The 16,880-nt window shown below is 35.7% G+C and overlaps 1 protein-coding gene across 2 annotated transcripts in view; it reads left to right on the top strand.

The window, feature by feature from the left end:
- Nucleotides 1–15,164, top strand: part of LOC110097945 (ultraviolet-B receptor UVR8) — a 42,918-nt gene extending 27,754 nt beyond the window's left edge. The window contains exons 7-12 of one of the 2 annotated variants that reach the window (XM_020824615.2): nucleotides 2,210–2,281; nucleotides 9,816–9,887; nucleotides 10,074–10,192; nucleotides 12,781–12,866; nucleotides 14,309–14,361; nucleotides 14,911–15,164. In XM_020824615.2, the coding sequence (XP_020680274.1) occupies nucleotides 2,210–2,281; nucleotides 9,816–9,887; nucleotides 10,074–10,192; nucleotides 12,781–12,866; nucleotides 14,309–14,361; nucleotides 14,911–14,982 (474 nt within the window). In that variant the 3' untranslated portion in view covers nucleotides 14,983–15,164. The remainder of the gene's footprint in view (nucleotides 1–2,209; nucleotides 2,282–9,815; nucleotides 9,888–10,073; nucleotides 10,193–12,780; nucleotides 12,867–14,308; nucleotides 14,362–14,910) is intronic. The other variant, XM_020824617.2, reaches the window with a different exon arrangement.
- Nucleotides 15,165–16,880: the final 1,716 nt, after the last annotated feature.

Here is a 16,880-nt window from a genome sequence, read left to right as displayed (position 1 = left end):
TGTACGATCCCCCTGAGTAGTTGCCTCGAGCTCCTCTTTCTGATCTCTTCTAATTTTCCACCAATTGTGCAAGCTCCATAGCCTTGCGTAAGTTCCTTGGCTCCAGCACTCTGACAGTTGTTCGTATCTCCGGTTTGAGCCCCTTCATAAAATTTCCCTCCAAGGCCGATTCCGAGATGTGATCCAAACGGCTAGCCAAGTACTCGAATCTGTCCCGATAGTCAGCCACGGTCCCCTCCTGAGTCAGAGCAAAGAACTGCTCATAGAAGTCTCCTCCCCCATCGGCTCGGAAATGCTCTAATAAACAATCCTTGAACTCTCTCCAGTTCCTGATAGGCTCTCTCCTGTCTCGCCATTGATACCACGCCAACGCCTTCCCTTCCAGACACAATCCTGCCGCCGTCAGCTTCTCATCATCTGTCAACCCGTTGACTGCAAAATAACGCTCCACCTTGTATATCCAGTCATGGCCATCTTCACCCTCAAAGATGGGCATCTTCAACTTCCTCACATTTGGATCCCTTCCGTTACCCCGATACTCTCCATAACCTCCCATTCCTCGAAGAGGAGGTGCTCCCCAAGTGTCCCGGTCCTCCCTCCGGCGAAGGTATCCGAATCCGTCGTCATATTCCCCTCTTCCCCTTTCAAAATCAGCACCTCGACGCTGAAATTCTTCTCTTCTTCCACCAAAATCTGCACTTCCATCATATTCTCCTCTCCTGCCTTCAAAATCAGCACCTCGACGCCGAAATTCCTCTCTTCTTCCGCTAAAATCAGCACTTCTTCGATCATTTCCCATGCTCATCTCCTCTCTAGAAAGTGGCTCTAGAGGTGGCATGTCGTCTTCTCCCTCAAGGATCTCTACATCCGGATTCCTCCTCCCCCTAAGCGGGTTCGGATTTCCTCCTACGCCGTGATCCCCGGTAGTCTCTCTTGCTTCCGACGCCGTCGGATTAGTCTTCATCTCCAATAATTTCTTCATCATTTCTTCCATGGCCGTGAATTTTCCCTCCAACCTTTCGTTGTTGGTGGTGATTTGATTTTGAAATTAAAAAAATCTTTCCTCCAAATCGGTTTTCAATTGACCGACTTCGCCTTCCAAGACGGCCACCTTCTTTCCGGCCATCGTTCTTCTAACGGATCCCAAACATTCTTCTTCCGGAAATGAATAACTTGCTGAAATTTCAGAATTTCAGCCGCCGATGGTCCCAAATCGATGCTCTGATACCAATTTGATAGGAAATACTTGAGTTCGCAAGTAACCATAAGGTAATACTTGAGTTCGCAAGCAATCCTAATCCCAACCTGTGAAAATCTAACAGCGAAACTGCTGTGGACAGCAGTTTAACAGCAGGAAACACATAAAAATCTGAGAGAAAAGCAGTAGAACTCATAAGGAAACAAAGCAAACACTTTTATTTAAATAGAAGATGAAAAGCACTTGCAAGATACAACTTTCCTTCAATTCGAGAGGAAGGAAAAACTCTCCAACAATCTCCGGCAAAGCCAAGAGCCCAAGAACACCAATCCCTAGATCTCAAGATAATTCAAATTCAAGATAACTCTAAATCCCTCCAAAACTCCTAATTAAAGACAAAGGAATAATTCAAAATGCCTAAACAGTCCTTAGTTCAAAATATTTCTCTCCTAATCTTGCATTGAGCCCATGGTGGGCTCCACAAAGCTTCCGCCCCCAACATGGGGTTCCGCCTGGGTCTTTCTCCGTCTGGAGTAGACCCGGACCGGTCCCTCCTGGACCGGTCCAGCCGGCCCTTCCTGGGCCAGCGTAACAGAAATTAAATGGATTGGAGAGAAAGTTAAGGAGATTGATAGTTTAGGATTTAAACTATAGTATTCTAGTAGAAGTCGTGCTTGAAATGATGTAGGTGTGATTATAGATAAGAGTTAGAAGTATAATATTGTAAATATTAATAGAATTGGAGATATAATTATAGCTTTATAGATTGTTGTTGTGAACACGTTATATAGTTAGGGATTAAAATGGGCACCTAAATAATATAGTCCATGTACTGTTTTAATTTTTTTATCATTTTGTTTACTACATTCAAGTGAAATTGAGATGCATTCCAACTAATAAACATTTTATATTGTACATTTATTTTTCATTAGATATTTAGTTTCACAATTTCAGTCATATAATTGGCCTACACAATCTCTTCCTAATACTTCATTTGTTTATATTCTTCAGATATCAGGCGGGTGGAGACATACAATGGCTCTCACATCTGATGGAAGGTTATACGGCTGGGGATGGAATAAGGTTCTTAGAAAAAAATAATCTTTATTTACTTCATAAACGACCAATATTCTGTGGTTGCTTTGTATAAAAAAATTAAAAAGGTTCATTCAGAAGGTCATGCAATTCCTTACTAGGGGTTTGTTGCATTTGAAATCTACTTGGATATGTTCCTAATTGGAGAGATATCCATGTAATATTCTAATTTATGACAAATAGAGTTTTACACAAATTGCTTGCCCTCTTCTAGTAGGTTTTACTAATTATAGAGAAGAAAATAAGAGACGTACAAGGTAGTGATTGAGTGATTTACTCAATTATATTTGTCCTAATGAGATAGAAATTAATCATTATGAATATTTATAGTTATACTAATTAATACATTTCTACCCATAATTTATAAATAATAATTGATACGGTAGTTAATATTAATAAATGCATATATCATTTGATATCTTCTCTCAAATTACTGCTGGTTTTACAAGAAGCACTAATCTTCATATAAGTGGGGGAAAAACGAAGTATTAAATGGCTTATAAAGGGGAAACTGAAAAGACATCTTTTGGGAATTAAAATCGGCATGGGGAACACCAAAAGGCCTCTTTTGCCTACATCAAAAAGTTAGGAAGAGCAATAAGTTTTTTTCATATAAGTCGTGGCCTAAAATAAAGCATCAACATGAAACAAATGACGTACATGGCTAATTAAAGTCAAATCTATTCTGGTAATGATAATGCATCAACATGAACTAGAAGAAGTCTACTTCCAGTGAAGATTTTATAGAGAAATACTGTTGAAAGAAAGAGTATTGTACAAAAGAAAAAGCTAAGTTGGGTTATTCAAATTTTATCAAACCCATAAATGAGGAGCCTATTTCAATTAATACATGGAATGCTTCAGTCTGTATACTTCTATAGGAGGAGAGATGGGAATAGTAGGTGGGAGAGCAAGGTAGATCTCTTCTTTGAGATCACCATGAAGAAGGATTTTCATTACATTGATTTTGTTTATTGGCCATTCTTGTGAATCCATCTTATTTTCTTACTTGTTACTAAGGATGACCGAATGTGCTTTGTAGCGATTTAGGGTACCATTAGTGCCAAGTTTGATTTAGTAAGCTTATTTGCATCTTATGGCTTTAATATTTGGGTGACTTTAAATTGTCACCCTTGTATGATTATATTTGAGAGCCCGAAGTTATTTAGCAAGTGCCTCTTTCCAATAATCATATTTACGAGCCTCTAAATAGCTTGAAGGAATAGGAATCGAGGCTAATATAATGTGAAAGCCATATCAATTTAGAGAGAAGTATTTTGGAAGATTATCTGGGAGTGGTGTTAGGAGTGAAAAACGTGACTAAAATCTTGTTAGCTGGCTTAGGTGGTTGATCAATGCACAGACTCAGGTGACGAATTAGTTGATCAATGCACAGACTCAGGTTACGAATTAGTTTGTGCAGGCATGACAAGCAAATTTGGTTCAAGATACAGTAGAATTGAATGTTTTTGTTCATACATGAATCCTATGTTAAATCATTTATGGCTAGAAATTTGTTCATCAAAACAAAAAATAACAGATTTCTTGTAGGGGCTTAACATTACTATGGAAGAAGAATTGATGTTTAAGGAAAACTACATAACAAGATATTCAAAATATTTTGGAGTTTGGATCATAAATCATAGCCTTTGTGAGAAGTGCTATAGCCCAGAAATGTGCATTTAATAACTTATGTTGAAAGTTTATGGTGTTCATGTGTTGATAAATGAATAAGTAATGCTTTAATCCATAGTTTAGATGAAATTTAAGATTTCGGCAATAAAGTTCAAACATCTAAAAGGTGGTCGTTTTTACATTTACCAACATCATTTTATTGAGGTTTTTAAGGACATGATATCTAAAAAGTAATTCCTTTTAAGAAAGCCATGAACTTCATGTCGCATATATTCACTTTAGTTGTTGAATCTTACTATTTTGATGTAGATTAAAATTGAGTATCAACATAAGCGATGAATTTTTAAAACAATGAATGCTTCTTTTTTTTTTTAACTAAAAATGTAAATTCAGGTATACTTGTTGTAATCACTGATAAATATTTTAAAATATTTATAATTTATGCAATATAATAGAATGATACACCATGCATCATTATAAATCAATTCATAATAATTTTTAGCATGACTACTATGTGAGGGAAAAGATAGTCTCATGTTTTTCTCACCATTTTGCCCATCGAGCACTAAATTAAGAATGAAAAGTGAATTGATCTTTCTTTGCCAATAACCCATAATTTATTAAATGAGAAAAAATAGCAAATTCATATGATTTAATTTTTTGTGCTAGAGCACATTATTTTAATTTACTATAATATACAAATCAATGAAATCATCTTATAAATAGAAGGTTGTAAGGGAAAAATTGTCTAATATTAGGCCTTTTATGAGTATTTTTCCCATCAGTTAATCCCACACAATATAACCATCACGAGAAAATAGAATAATTATTATCAATTAATTGTTCAACTGATATGAGATTAATAGAGAGCTTCAAAGATATCCTTATATTTTTCATTGAATGATTAATGTCCCCAATAACTTTAATAGGTAATTGACTATCATTACCAATATGAATAGATGATGATCCATGCAATGATTGAATATTATGAAGAAGAAGTTATATTATTCATATGATTATAAGCACTAGAATCCACAAGCCAAGATGATGAGTGCTCATTCATACATGGGAGCTCTAAAGCTGGTAGAGCTTTAATTATTATCAGTAGAACTAGTTTAAGAGTATCTTTAGGTTTATGCAGAACTACGAAACCTACAACTTGATTTGTAACAACTACTTGTTTAGAATTTAGTTTTTAGTTATTGATTTTGAGGATGTTTCCTACATTCCTTAATAATGTGCACAAAAAATTGTCAAATTGTTTTTCACATGTTGACCCCAATACTAGTGTCGGGATCGCATCGACCGCACAAGGTGAGTTTCGAAAGCAAAAGAGCGCGAAATCGTGCAAAAACTCACCCGACGCGTGTCGACTGAAAATCCAAAATCATCGAGACGACCTCCGTTCACGAAACGGACAGCGCCGATGTGTCCAGAGCAACGGAAACAGCTAAGATCGACACCCATATTGATGGGGGTCGTCGGTCGGCGAAAATTTAAATTTTGGGCGCGCGAATCGAGGCAACGACGTGTGGGCGAAAAAAAAAACTCGATGTTAGATTAAAAAAAATATTTTTAATGTGCAATTTAATTAAAAAATTTTAGAAAAAGAGAGAAAGAGAGCTTTTAAATAAAAAAAAAAGATTTTTTATAAATAAAAAAATCCCTAAAATACCCCTCACTTAAACCCTCACACTCTCATATCCCCCAAACCGGCCCCCTCTCCTCATTTCACGCCATTTTCACGCAAGAAGGCCGGCCTCCCTCTCTTCTCCTCCTCCAAGCAAGGTTTCTCACTGTCACCGCCATCCGTCGTCGCTGCCTCGATTACTGCACACCTAAGGTAAAAAGCCCGACACTAGTGTTTTACATTTCTACGTTTTTTTTAGCGGGCGAGGAAACTTAAGTACCCGTAACGCTCTGAGCGAGCGGGGAAATTCGTATGCATGAAACTTAAGTACCCGTGACCACTTTTTTTAGCTGGCGGGAAAATTTGTTATTTGTAAAAAAAATTGTTTAATTAAGTACCATTCACTGCTTTTATGCTGAGAAAATGCTATACTTTAAATATGTGCTCAAAGACCTCATGATCGCTTTTGTTAGCAAGCGGGGATTGGAACTGCGGTCGTGGTGTCACCCGACACTTACCGTGACTGCCTTTCTTGGCAGGCGGGATGGCCTTACACACTCCGATGCAGCCCCCTACGTGGGGACGACGCTGGAGTGCTGTCAAAATTTTCAGCAAAACCTATAACTTAGAAAATTTTTTTAAAAAAATTAAAATCCACTTAAAAGTTTTAAGTTAACAAAAAAAAAAATATACGACACCCTAGGCTCCCGACACTGAAAGACAAATACAAAAGAAATATAAATCAATGTGAAATGCAACATACAATGAGTCTTCAAGGGAATTAGTTGTTCGCCAATAGGTAGGAATCAAGCCCCTTCCTCTTAACTCATGACTCGCACACCTAAGTCCCTCACCAAAAGTTCCTTACAGAAATGGGATGGGAAGAAATGAGTTGAAACCCCCTTATATTTATAACATTGAGTTTGAATTATTCGCGGGCCCCACTAGCCTAGGATCCCTTTGCTACAAGACAGGGAAGGTACACCTGTGGGCCCCACCAGCCTAGGATCCTTTTCTAAAGGATGGAGAATGTACACCTGTGGGCCCTACAGCCTAGGATCCTTTGCTAAATGATGGAGAAAGTACACCTGTGGGCCCCATCTACTTAGGATCCTAAGATGCCATTTCGAGACTCTGGCATTGGATTCCTAGAGTATTCACTAGCTGGTGAAATACGAACGTAAATACGAATTTAAATACAAGTGAATACGGTTGGTAATTATGTTAAAAAAAAGGAGGGGGTAAAAGTAAAAGTAAAAGTAAAAAAAAAATTATATTTCCTATAAAACGCTTGTGTTCATTGTAAACACGTTGGAATTCCCGCACATCCCCGATAATTTTCTGGTTGAACCCTTTATGATAAAAATGCCCGTCACATTGCAAGTCACGGGTGCTCTAAATAACGTGCGCGCCAGCTGTTAAAGTTAGACGGCTCGTACAGCCCGTGAACATATGTCTTCAAAAAGAAACAAAATAACGCACTCTTATGTGTCACGGGTTGTACGACCCCTAATTAAAGTAGGTACATCACCACTTGAAAGTTTGTCGCCTACGAGCAAGGCATGAGATTAGTTAGTGCACTACGATCCACCTGTAGAAAATAACAAGTAGTGTACGACAGTCTACCTGTACAAAGAAGCAAACAATTCAATTCATAAGCTGCTACAACCCGCCACCGGATCTGTAACGTTTGTACAAACAGACAGAAGGCGTACACAATCTCTCAAATGAAATATTGTGTGCATTCAAATTGCAATTACATGCATAACTAAAATATTTTAAAATCCCCTGCACCTACACCGTTGTTTGTATACACATAGGTACACTAAAGGGGAAAATACGATCTTGACCCACATGGCCCCGGCGAGCATGTTATTGGTACACACATGACGCCTAGGGATGCTGCGTGGGTCGATAAGTGAATTCAAGTTCGAACCTGATCCTTCTATGCAGATCAATAGGAGTCGGCAGGGTTCGAACCTTCAAACAAATACACATGGTTGTGGGGACCGATGTAGTTATTTTAATACATTCATATTAGGCCTTCAAGACCTATAATCAATAGAATTCACTAACAAATGCATGAAGCCTATGAAACCCGATTCCCTATCAACAAGCTGATAGGGTAGACAAGGTTTAGTCAATGAATGACCCCACACTTTGATGATGGCCGTGTTGAATGTGAATCTCAACCGTAGGGGTTAATCTCTCAGATATTTCAAAATGCCCTAAAACTTCTATAAAATTCAAATTCCCCAAAAATCCAAAAAAAAAAAATCATCAGGCCCTAAGATGTTAAATTTGAAACTAATCATCAAAACATTTAAGGCAAAATTCATCCACCCTCCGCAACAGTTTGCCGGGGTGAACAAATTAAAATTTACTTCAGCTCACAAAGAGCCAAATGCCTAGTCGAAAATATCACTAGGATCCATTATCAAATAATCTCCTGCTAGTAAGGACGTGGTACATGTCCTCTAATCGGAGGTTTTGCCGTCAAATGGCACCGCAAGATAAACGGTTATGACCTGGGGCCCTCTGAACCGAGTGGTTTTGTCACCAAATGGCACCACGAAGTACTGGTTATGGCCAGAGCCGATATGATCCTTATTGGCATCAAATCATTGAGATATGAATCAATAGGATATGATTGACAGGGCACGAAGCCCTCTGTCAGCTAAGGTGGATTCAAATTTGTCCCCTTAGGCAAATATTCATCCCAGGTCTACAAGGTACCCTTGGACGAAGCAACCCATGGCTGCCGACAAGGATCCTTCTGTCAGGTTGGGTCGACTACCTCCTCTGATTAAGTAGACCAGGGACCACGATGGCCCGGGACGACGGAACCATGGGATCTTGATCGGGTCCATCATCAATTCCCCCACCATCCGCTTTAAGTGCCAGATGGTAAAATTTCTACTTTTAAATATATCAAACCCTTCAAATTTCAAATACCCATGCTGCTACTATATGCCAGATAACACGTATATTCTACGTATCTGATCGACGACTAGCCTTAATCGAAAGTTTTCTCTCGTGATCGGGAGGGGTAATTTACTATAGGGGCTTACGCCTATAGGAAACCAGAACTCAGATTATAAAGTCCTCGCAAAATGAGGGCGAAATCTATGGGTAGTGTCTTATCTACAATCCCATATGCCTTCCAAAATTTACCCCGGAACTTAATCCGTTAAAACTCCCTCGCCGAATAAAAAGAAAAGCGGGGAGGCCGGGACCGAATTTTCGGAGCCCACATCACAATTAGCAACAACTTGTCCACAGCCCTTGCCAGTGAAGCATTGTATCTATTGCATAACATTTCCTTTATTTTCTTCATGGGTTGCATATGCGACAATATTCTCGTGCACTTGATGTTGTTGATGTATGATTTGTGTTGCAAATCGTTGTTTAAGAAGTGAATTTACGTGGTTGAAATGGACTTGCGTTGGATTGCATGGGTTGTGGATTTGCAAGGTCGCAACAGACTCGTGCACGATCAGGGGTTTGATGAGGCAATGTGGTATGTTAGTGAGTGAACGATAGGCCACAAGGTAAGCAAGGCTTCGACAAGTCGGTTACTCTAAAATCTTTACTGGGATCCCTAAGTGATCTTCATAGAATTGGAGGTTGACAAACAACAGGATCCTGATGGATCCTTACACAAGATCCTCAAAGGGATCTTCACAAGGCTTACGAGTGAAAGACAAGATAGAAGTTTGAATGTTGACTCGAAAACCAAAACAAATAAAGCTATGCACAAATTACTTTCCATCCTCTAGAGCGTTCTTCTCATTATATAGAAGAAAATAGGAGAAATATATGGCTGTGATCGAGTGATTTACTTTTTGATTTTTCGTAATAAGACAAAATATTTCTTTTCCTAATATATTGATATTTACAGTTATACTGATTAATTATACATATTTCTTGCCATACCTTATAAGTATTAATTGATTCAGTTATAAATGCTAATACATTTACCATATCTATAATTTAATAAATGCGATATTAATAATTAATAATTAGAAAAGAAATGATACAAAAATTTGATTCCTCGTGGATCTTTCATATAGAAGAATTATTTAAAGGATGAGATTTTAACTTCTAGTAAGTTATTATTCAAACCTTAAGGTAAATTTTATAATGATGCAATTAGACCCGTTAGGTAGAATTGTTCGAACAGCTTGACCCTCACTTGCACAGATTTTGAATTTTGCTTGATGTGCTAATTGTCACTTGGTAATCTTTCTTGAATAGTTTGGACAACTTGGCGTTGGTGATAATGTTGATCACTGCTCTCCAGTTCAAGTAAAATTCCCTCAGGACCAGGTATGATCTTATTACTTTAAATTCATTCTTCTGTTGCAGAGAAATATTTGATTGTGACATAGTGTCGTTATTACCCTTAGAAATTAGAGGTTGGAGAGTTTGATGCAGTCCCGATAGCTCTTTAAGCATTTTTTCTATTAGTTAAATCTGTTATCTTGGTTCATTTTTTTCTTTTACATTTTACAGAAGGTTATCCAGACGTCTTGTGGATGGAGGCATACTCTTGCTTTGACAGAGAGTAAAAATGTGTTTTCATGGGGCAGAGGTACTAATGGTCAGCTTGGACATGGGGATACTCTTGACAGGTACTTTAATTAAGAGCTATTTTAATGGTTCAATACAATCTTAGAACTGAGTTTTAGATGTCCATATCTGTTTTTTTTTTTTTTTTTTCCAATATGGTTCAGGTTATATATCTAACCATATAACCTTACCTTATTAAAAAACAATTAAAAGAAATGGACATCCGAAACTCAATTTTATTTGCGTAATTTTTTCAGCCTATAGAGTAGCTAATTTTCTAATCTGTTTTGTATCCAATGCGACAACCTTCAGTTTGAAAAATGAAAGATGTCTAACTGTATATGAAATAGGAAATTTTGGTTGATTATGTTCGGTAAAATTGTTTATTTTGAATTCTGTAGAAAATTTTTAAGGATATATTTGTTACAAATCCTTATTTTCTATTCAACTCTGTTTATTGATGTTCGAGGTGTAGTACTTATTCTTTACTAATCCAAATTCTTTTGCGTTCTTTCGTATCCATGGGTAGATTGATCCATAAAATTAGAAGAAGATAATTAACTGACTGTTGTCAACAAGAGTTAAATGGCATATAAAAGTACGAAACTTTCAATAACATTGTTTATTTTCCTAGTTTCTGAATTGTGTAGAACATCTGTTAAGTTCTGTAGGTTATGAATCCTTATTTTTCATTCATCCATGTTAATTGGTGCACTAGGTGTTAATTTTATTTATTTTTTAACAAAAGGATCAAAATGGCCATTTGACTCTTTATGAAGGACCAAAATGGTTCCCAACTATATTAAAATATTTTTTTGGTCCCTTAAGGCTTTAAAAAGGAATCCGAATTGTCTTATGGTAGGACTTTTTTTTTTGTTCTTTTTTGAGGAATTGAGAGACCAAAATGGTTATTTAATATAATTGGAGATCATTTTAGTCTTTCATAAAGAGTCATGGATCATTTTGATCTTTTTTTAGTTTAACATTTTGAATAACTTCAATCCATGCAATTTTAGTTCTAATTATTCTCGTTCTTGGCCCTTAAAAGATAATTTTATGTATCATTTAGTTGATGCATTTTTAATTCTTCTTTATTCTTATCCAAATCATATCTATTTTCAATTATCTTATATAAATATCACTACATCCATTATTCTTATATAATTGTTAGAGGAAAAAGGATATTTTGGTGTTTTTTCAGTAGAGAACCCCTTATATATAATAGGAGAATGAGTACAATATTAGATTGCTAGCGATATTGATGGTGACATAATCATTATAGTATAAAATTATATGTTGTGTAATTGTAAACCAAAATCCTGAAGAAGAGCTTTTGCTTATATCATTTCATAGTCGGTGTGAGCTATACCTTGTAATATTCTTAAACTTTAGATCTAGCTACGACTATTTGCTTCTTTCCTCTCTACCTCACATTATTTCCATCAACATGTATACAATATCTAGAAGTTTACTTTTTATATGTCCAACATCGCTTGTTAGTTTTGGACTTTAAAATGAAGGGGTAGAAAATAAAAAATAAAGTAAATCATTATTCTAGGATTAGATGGGGGCATTTAAAGAATATTAACAAAAATATTTTTGAGAGTAAGATTCTAAATCTTAAGATTTTGTTTGTGCATGAGAAAGCTAATGTTATGTAGGAAAAAGTAGCTAGTGATATTAAGAATATTGCAAAAGATATATTTGAAGTATCAAAGGAAAAAATAATTAATAGTAAAAATAGTTGGTGGTGGAATCAAAATATGTAAGAAAAGATAAAAAATAAGAAGATTTGTTATATGAATTGGTTTAGTTGTAAAAATTCTGATAATTATAAAATATATAAAGTGGCTCGTAAGGAGTCTAAGAAAACAATTTGTAATGCAAAGATTTTAGCTTTTAATGATTTATAAAATAGATTAGATACTAAGGAGGGCGAAAGATATATGTATAAGTTAGCTAAACAAAGAGATATGAGTAGTAAGAATTTAATTCAAGTGAAGTGTATTAAGGATGAAGATCAAAGTTTTAATCAATGACCTTGAAAAGCAACAATCTCCTCAAACTATCTGGCCACTGATCCGTTCAAGTCAATGGTTCATTAAATAATGTAATACATGCAGAATTATCCATTGAGATTTGTTTGAGAAAAAGATCAAAATGATTCCTTGACTCTTTATGAAGGAATAAAATAATCCTCAACTATATTATGACTAATTCAATCTTTTTCTCATACTTGTTTTAATGATGTTAAATATAATTTCTAGTTTTGATCTTGCATTTGATGATCTAAATATGGAAATCCAATTGGGCGGAGAACAATGATTCTCCTTCTAGGAGGAGAAAAGTCTCTCTCTCTCTCTCTCTCTCTATATATATATATAATATTCGCTTTTCTTATATATCTTTTCTTGCATGCCTGAAAATCTTCTTTAAGATGTTCAGAAGGTATGTAAAGTGCATAGTACATGGGATGCATAATATTATGGTGAATCCCTTCGGTGCTGGGAAAAGGCTTGTTGCACGGAGGAATGGTGTTCTCAGTATAGTCCTTATTCTCTGTTGAGGAGTTCAGTTGCTTTCTTTATCGAAATATTTGTATTTAGAGGTACAAATCATTAATAAAAGTTATTATTTTGGCATCTTGAAGGAATACACCAAAGATCATTGAGGTTTTGAGCTCCGATGGTTCAAGCTGCAGCCAGATACCATCCTCTAGAGCAGATCCACTACAAGGTTTGTGAGCTCATGCCATTTCCTGTCAAGAAGAATATTAGAGAAATTTCTATCCTTATAAATTACCCTCTTTATAATAAAAGGGCATTACTTTTAAGAATTGATAGTCAAATCCTCGTTGTTTTTATTTCTTCTTAAATTAAGGACTGGAAAAATACAACAACAACATCAAGTCTTTATCCCACTACGTGGGGTCGGCTATCATGAATCCTTTTTCTCCATTGTGTCCTATTAAAAGTCAAATTCTCGTTTAAATCTAATAAAGAAAGGTCATTCCTAATATTTTCTAACCAAGTCTTTTTAGGTCTACCCCTACCTTTCTTAACATAAGTCAAATCTAATACCTCAACTCTCCTAACCGGGTCATCGCAAGGCCGCCGTTTTATGTGACCAAACCATCTAAGGCGACTCTCTCTAATCTTATCTTCTACTGGAGCTACTCCAACCTTTTCACGTATATGCTCATTTCGTATCCTATCTCTAAGGGTAAAGCCACTCATCCACCTGAGCATCCTCATCTCTGCCACACTTAACTTAGTATTATGCTTCTCTTTTAATGGCCAACATTCGGCACCATAAAGCATTGCAGGCCTCACTGCCATCTTATAGAATTTTCCCTTAAGTTTGAGAGGTACATTTCTATCACATAACAAGCCCGATGCATTCCTCCACTTCAACCATCCAACTTGAATTCTGCTGATAATATCCCCATCTATTTCACCATCACTCTGAACAATAGATTCAAGATATCTAAAACGTGTACTCTTATTAATGACTTGATCGCCCAAAGTTACAATCCCCTCACTAGGTCTATTACTACTAAAATTACACTCCATATATTCCTTTTTAGATCTACTCAAGCGAAAACCTTTAGACTCTAAGGTTGACCTCCATAAAATAACTATTCTAATTATATTTTATTTAGTCCTCGGAAGAATTGATAGAGATTTTTTTCTTTCTTTTGAACAAAAGTAATCTTGCTGGGATCTGCACGGTATCAGTTGGGTTTCATGCATATCAACTATCAAGGTCGGTATTAAAGCTTCGGTTGGGACGGTTTTTACTGTTTCTTAAAGTAGTTTTTACAATTTTATATTTAAAAATTGCTTTAAGAAGTAAGAAAGTCGTCCAGACGAAACTTGTGTAGATTTTTAATGTTTTTGGCGGTAAACATTTAATTTATGCCCTCAAATTATAAAATTAACTTATGTGCTTCTGCTGCGTCATCTTGTTAAGGAAGATTCCTTGCAAGGGAGCTTGCATGGGATTCCATTCAGGGTTCTTAGCATCTTGGAGGGTAGTAATCAGTATAGTTGTTTTTTTATAAATAAATGAAAATTATGAGTGCTAGAATTTTTTTTTAAATAGAAATTTCTCTAAATTATATTCCTTCTTAATCTTTCCTTGTTGGAAATGCAATAACTTTGCGTTATGTTGAACAGGAAAGGTCTGGGTTTCACCATCTGAAAGATATGCGCTTGTTCCTGATGAGGCGGTTAGTAGTGCTATTTTTTTTTTTTCAACTTTCTTGTTGGAGATTTTAAATTTAAATCTCACCGTCCACTTTTAAGAGCTCTGCAGCAGCAAGACTCCGAGGAAGAAATCGAATGTTTTGTTTGGGATAACTTTCTTACTGTTTTAATTTTTAGATCTCAACCGTAACTTTTCATTTGGCCACTATTTTTTTATTATTTTGAAAAAAACTTTGTATTTCTACAACAACTTTTTAAAAAATTTTTCTTTACAATATTTTTATAATCATCTTTGCAAAAAATAGCAGTAGTCTCAAACAGACTTGAAGGCTGGAGAAATTATTCTGTGTGGACACCGGACCGTCCGAAGTCGAATCACAATTTATCACATCATACGGTGCAGTATATCGCAAATGGGTGACGTTGCGCATTTTGATTCGCCTCTGGAAGGCATCCGTAGTGGCACAGAATAATTTTTACCCGTTGGGGGATTCAAGCAGAGTGTGCATATAAGTAGCATGTAAAAATATATTTGATCAAATTAAATTGTGAGTTCTGTGGCCTTTTTGCAGGTTCCAAATCAGGCAACAAGCTTAGCGGAAGCAGATGTACCAGAGAATGACGTTAAGCGGCTGCGCCATTAGTCAGTATGTACTCTTTATCTTTGTTTTAAAAAAAAAAAGAAGAAAATTAGTGTATTAGCTGATGTTAAGAAGATGTTTGTGGTTTTCTCGAGTCTTGCTGTCTGATTGCCAGTTGAAGTTTGTTTTACTCTTTCTTTTTGACAGTATGTGATGATATTTAAAACTATAAAACTTATTTGATTAATCTTATTGAGAGCACATTTTTTTGCTTGTTTTATTCAAAGTTTGTTTATACCCCTTCATTATAGATTGGCTATGTGGGGGACTTTTGTTATCAGTTAGATTTGTTGGTTGGTAGTCTTGTAGATAGGGCTGCAAGCGAACCAAACGTTCGACGAGTTACTCGTTGTTCGGTTCGAGTAAAGCTCGTTTGCGATTGTTTAATTAACTAAACAAACAAACTTGAACAATATTTTAAATACTCGATTCTTAAATAAACAAATGAACATGAGCCAGACATGAACACTCAATTTACATGAACACAAACGTTAAAGCTCGAACAAATATGAACCAAACTTGAACAAGCTGATATTAAATGAATACAAACATGAATACTCAAATACTCGGCTCGGCTCGGTTCGTTTTCAGCCCTATTTGTAGATTGAATCTCTCTCTCTCTCTCTCTCTCTCTCACAATTTTAAGTCACATAAAAAATATGATTAAGATTAATTTATCCAAAATTAGTTATTTTTTATATGTTTTGATGTGATTTAGATGTTATAATAATATAAAAGTTTAGGTGTTATATATATAAATATATAAAAGTTTTATAGTTATGTAAGTAAATCTTATTATTATTATTATCCATAAACTTGAAATCATGAATCATTTTTTTTTGGACGTTTCAATTGAGATTTTATTGTTTCATCTGAATTTGAGTGGTTTCTGTTCTTCAAACTTCTTTTCGTATATCTTTGGGATTTTTTTGTACTGAAATTGGTTGGGAGTTTCAGTGCTTACAGTGCTTTGTTTGAATAAAGATATATAATCAATGAAATGGATTGATTTTGGACAGCTTTAATCGGCCATGCTCTTAGTATCTTGCATATGAGCTGAGCATGCCTTTTTACGTGAGTAGAATGATTATTTCCTTTAGTTTGGAGTCTACTATTTTATTTGTTTTTAATATGATGGTGGTCGGTGGTGGAGAAGGTATTGGTAGTCGACATCTGTTGACGGTGTCCGACAATGGCTGGTGAATGCCAGCGTGATTGGCGGCGGCAAATGGCGTCAGCAGGGATGAATGAACATGGAGATGATGACGGCAGGTGGTAGCGGTAGACAATAAAAATAGCATTTTGGTGTATTTGAAAATTGTTAAAATTTGATGAATTTCAGATGCACCAAAATGACACAAGAGGTTGAATTCCAAATATATTTAAAATTTTTATGTTTTTTTTTTTTACTTCAAATCAAATATCAATATTTTCAAAACTCCTGAAATATTTTATATTTATTTTACTTCAAAATAAATAGCCTCATAGAGGCCTATATTAAAAAATAATTTATTTTAATTATTAAATTATATTTATGATATGTTCTCAAAAATTTATCTTGATCAGGCAAGAATCTCGAGGTAAAAGGCTATTTGGAAACTTCAAAGATTAAATTCAGGAGCAATTGAACTCCGATTTCAACAAGCTTATAGTAAAACTGAGCGTCTCAGAGATGCAAACCAAATGACATTGAATTCAACCCAGTTCGAGCCCAAATGGGTCCGAATCAAGGACCCGAAGCGCTGTTGGAAGGTTCAAACCGCAATTTGAGTTACCAAACGGTCTCCGATTTTAATGAGCTTATACTCGAATCGAGCGGTCGACGAGACGAATCCAACGAGCCCAAGATCGCCGAATTCCGACATTATTAAGGCCTCCAAATGTCCAACGAATTGTGCACG

The sequence above is a fragment of the Dendrobium catenatum genome, unplaced genomic scaffold (genome assembly GCF_001605985.2).
Source record: "Dendrobium catenatum unplaced genomic scaffold, ASM160598v2 fragScaff_scaffold_946, whole genome shotgun sequence".
Taxonomy (NCBI): Eukaryota; Viridiplantae; Streptophyta; class Magnoliopsida; order Asparagales; family Orchidaceae; genus Dendrobium; species Dendrobium catenatum.
The sequence above is the reverse complement of the archived record's forward strand: the minus strand, read 5'-3'. Positions and strand labels throughout refer to the sequence as shown.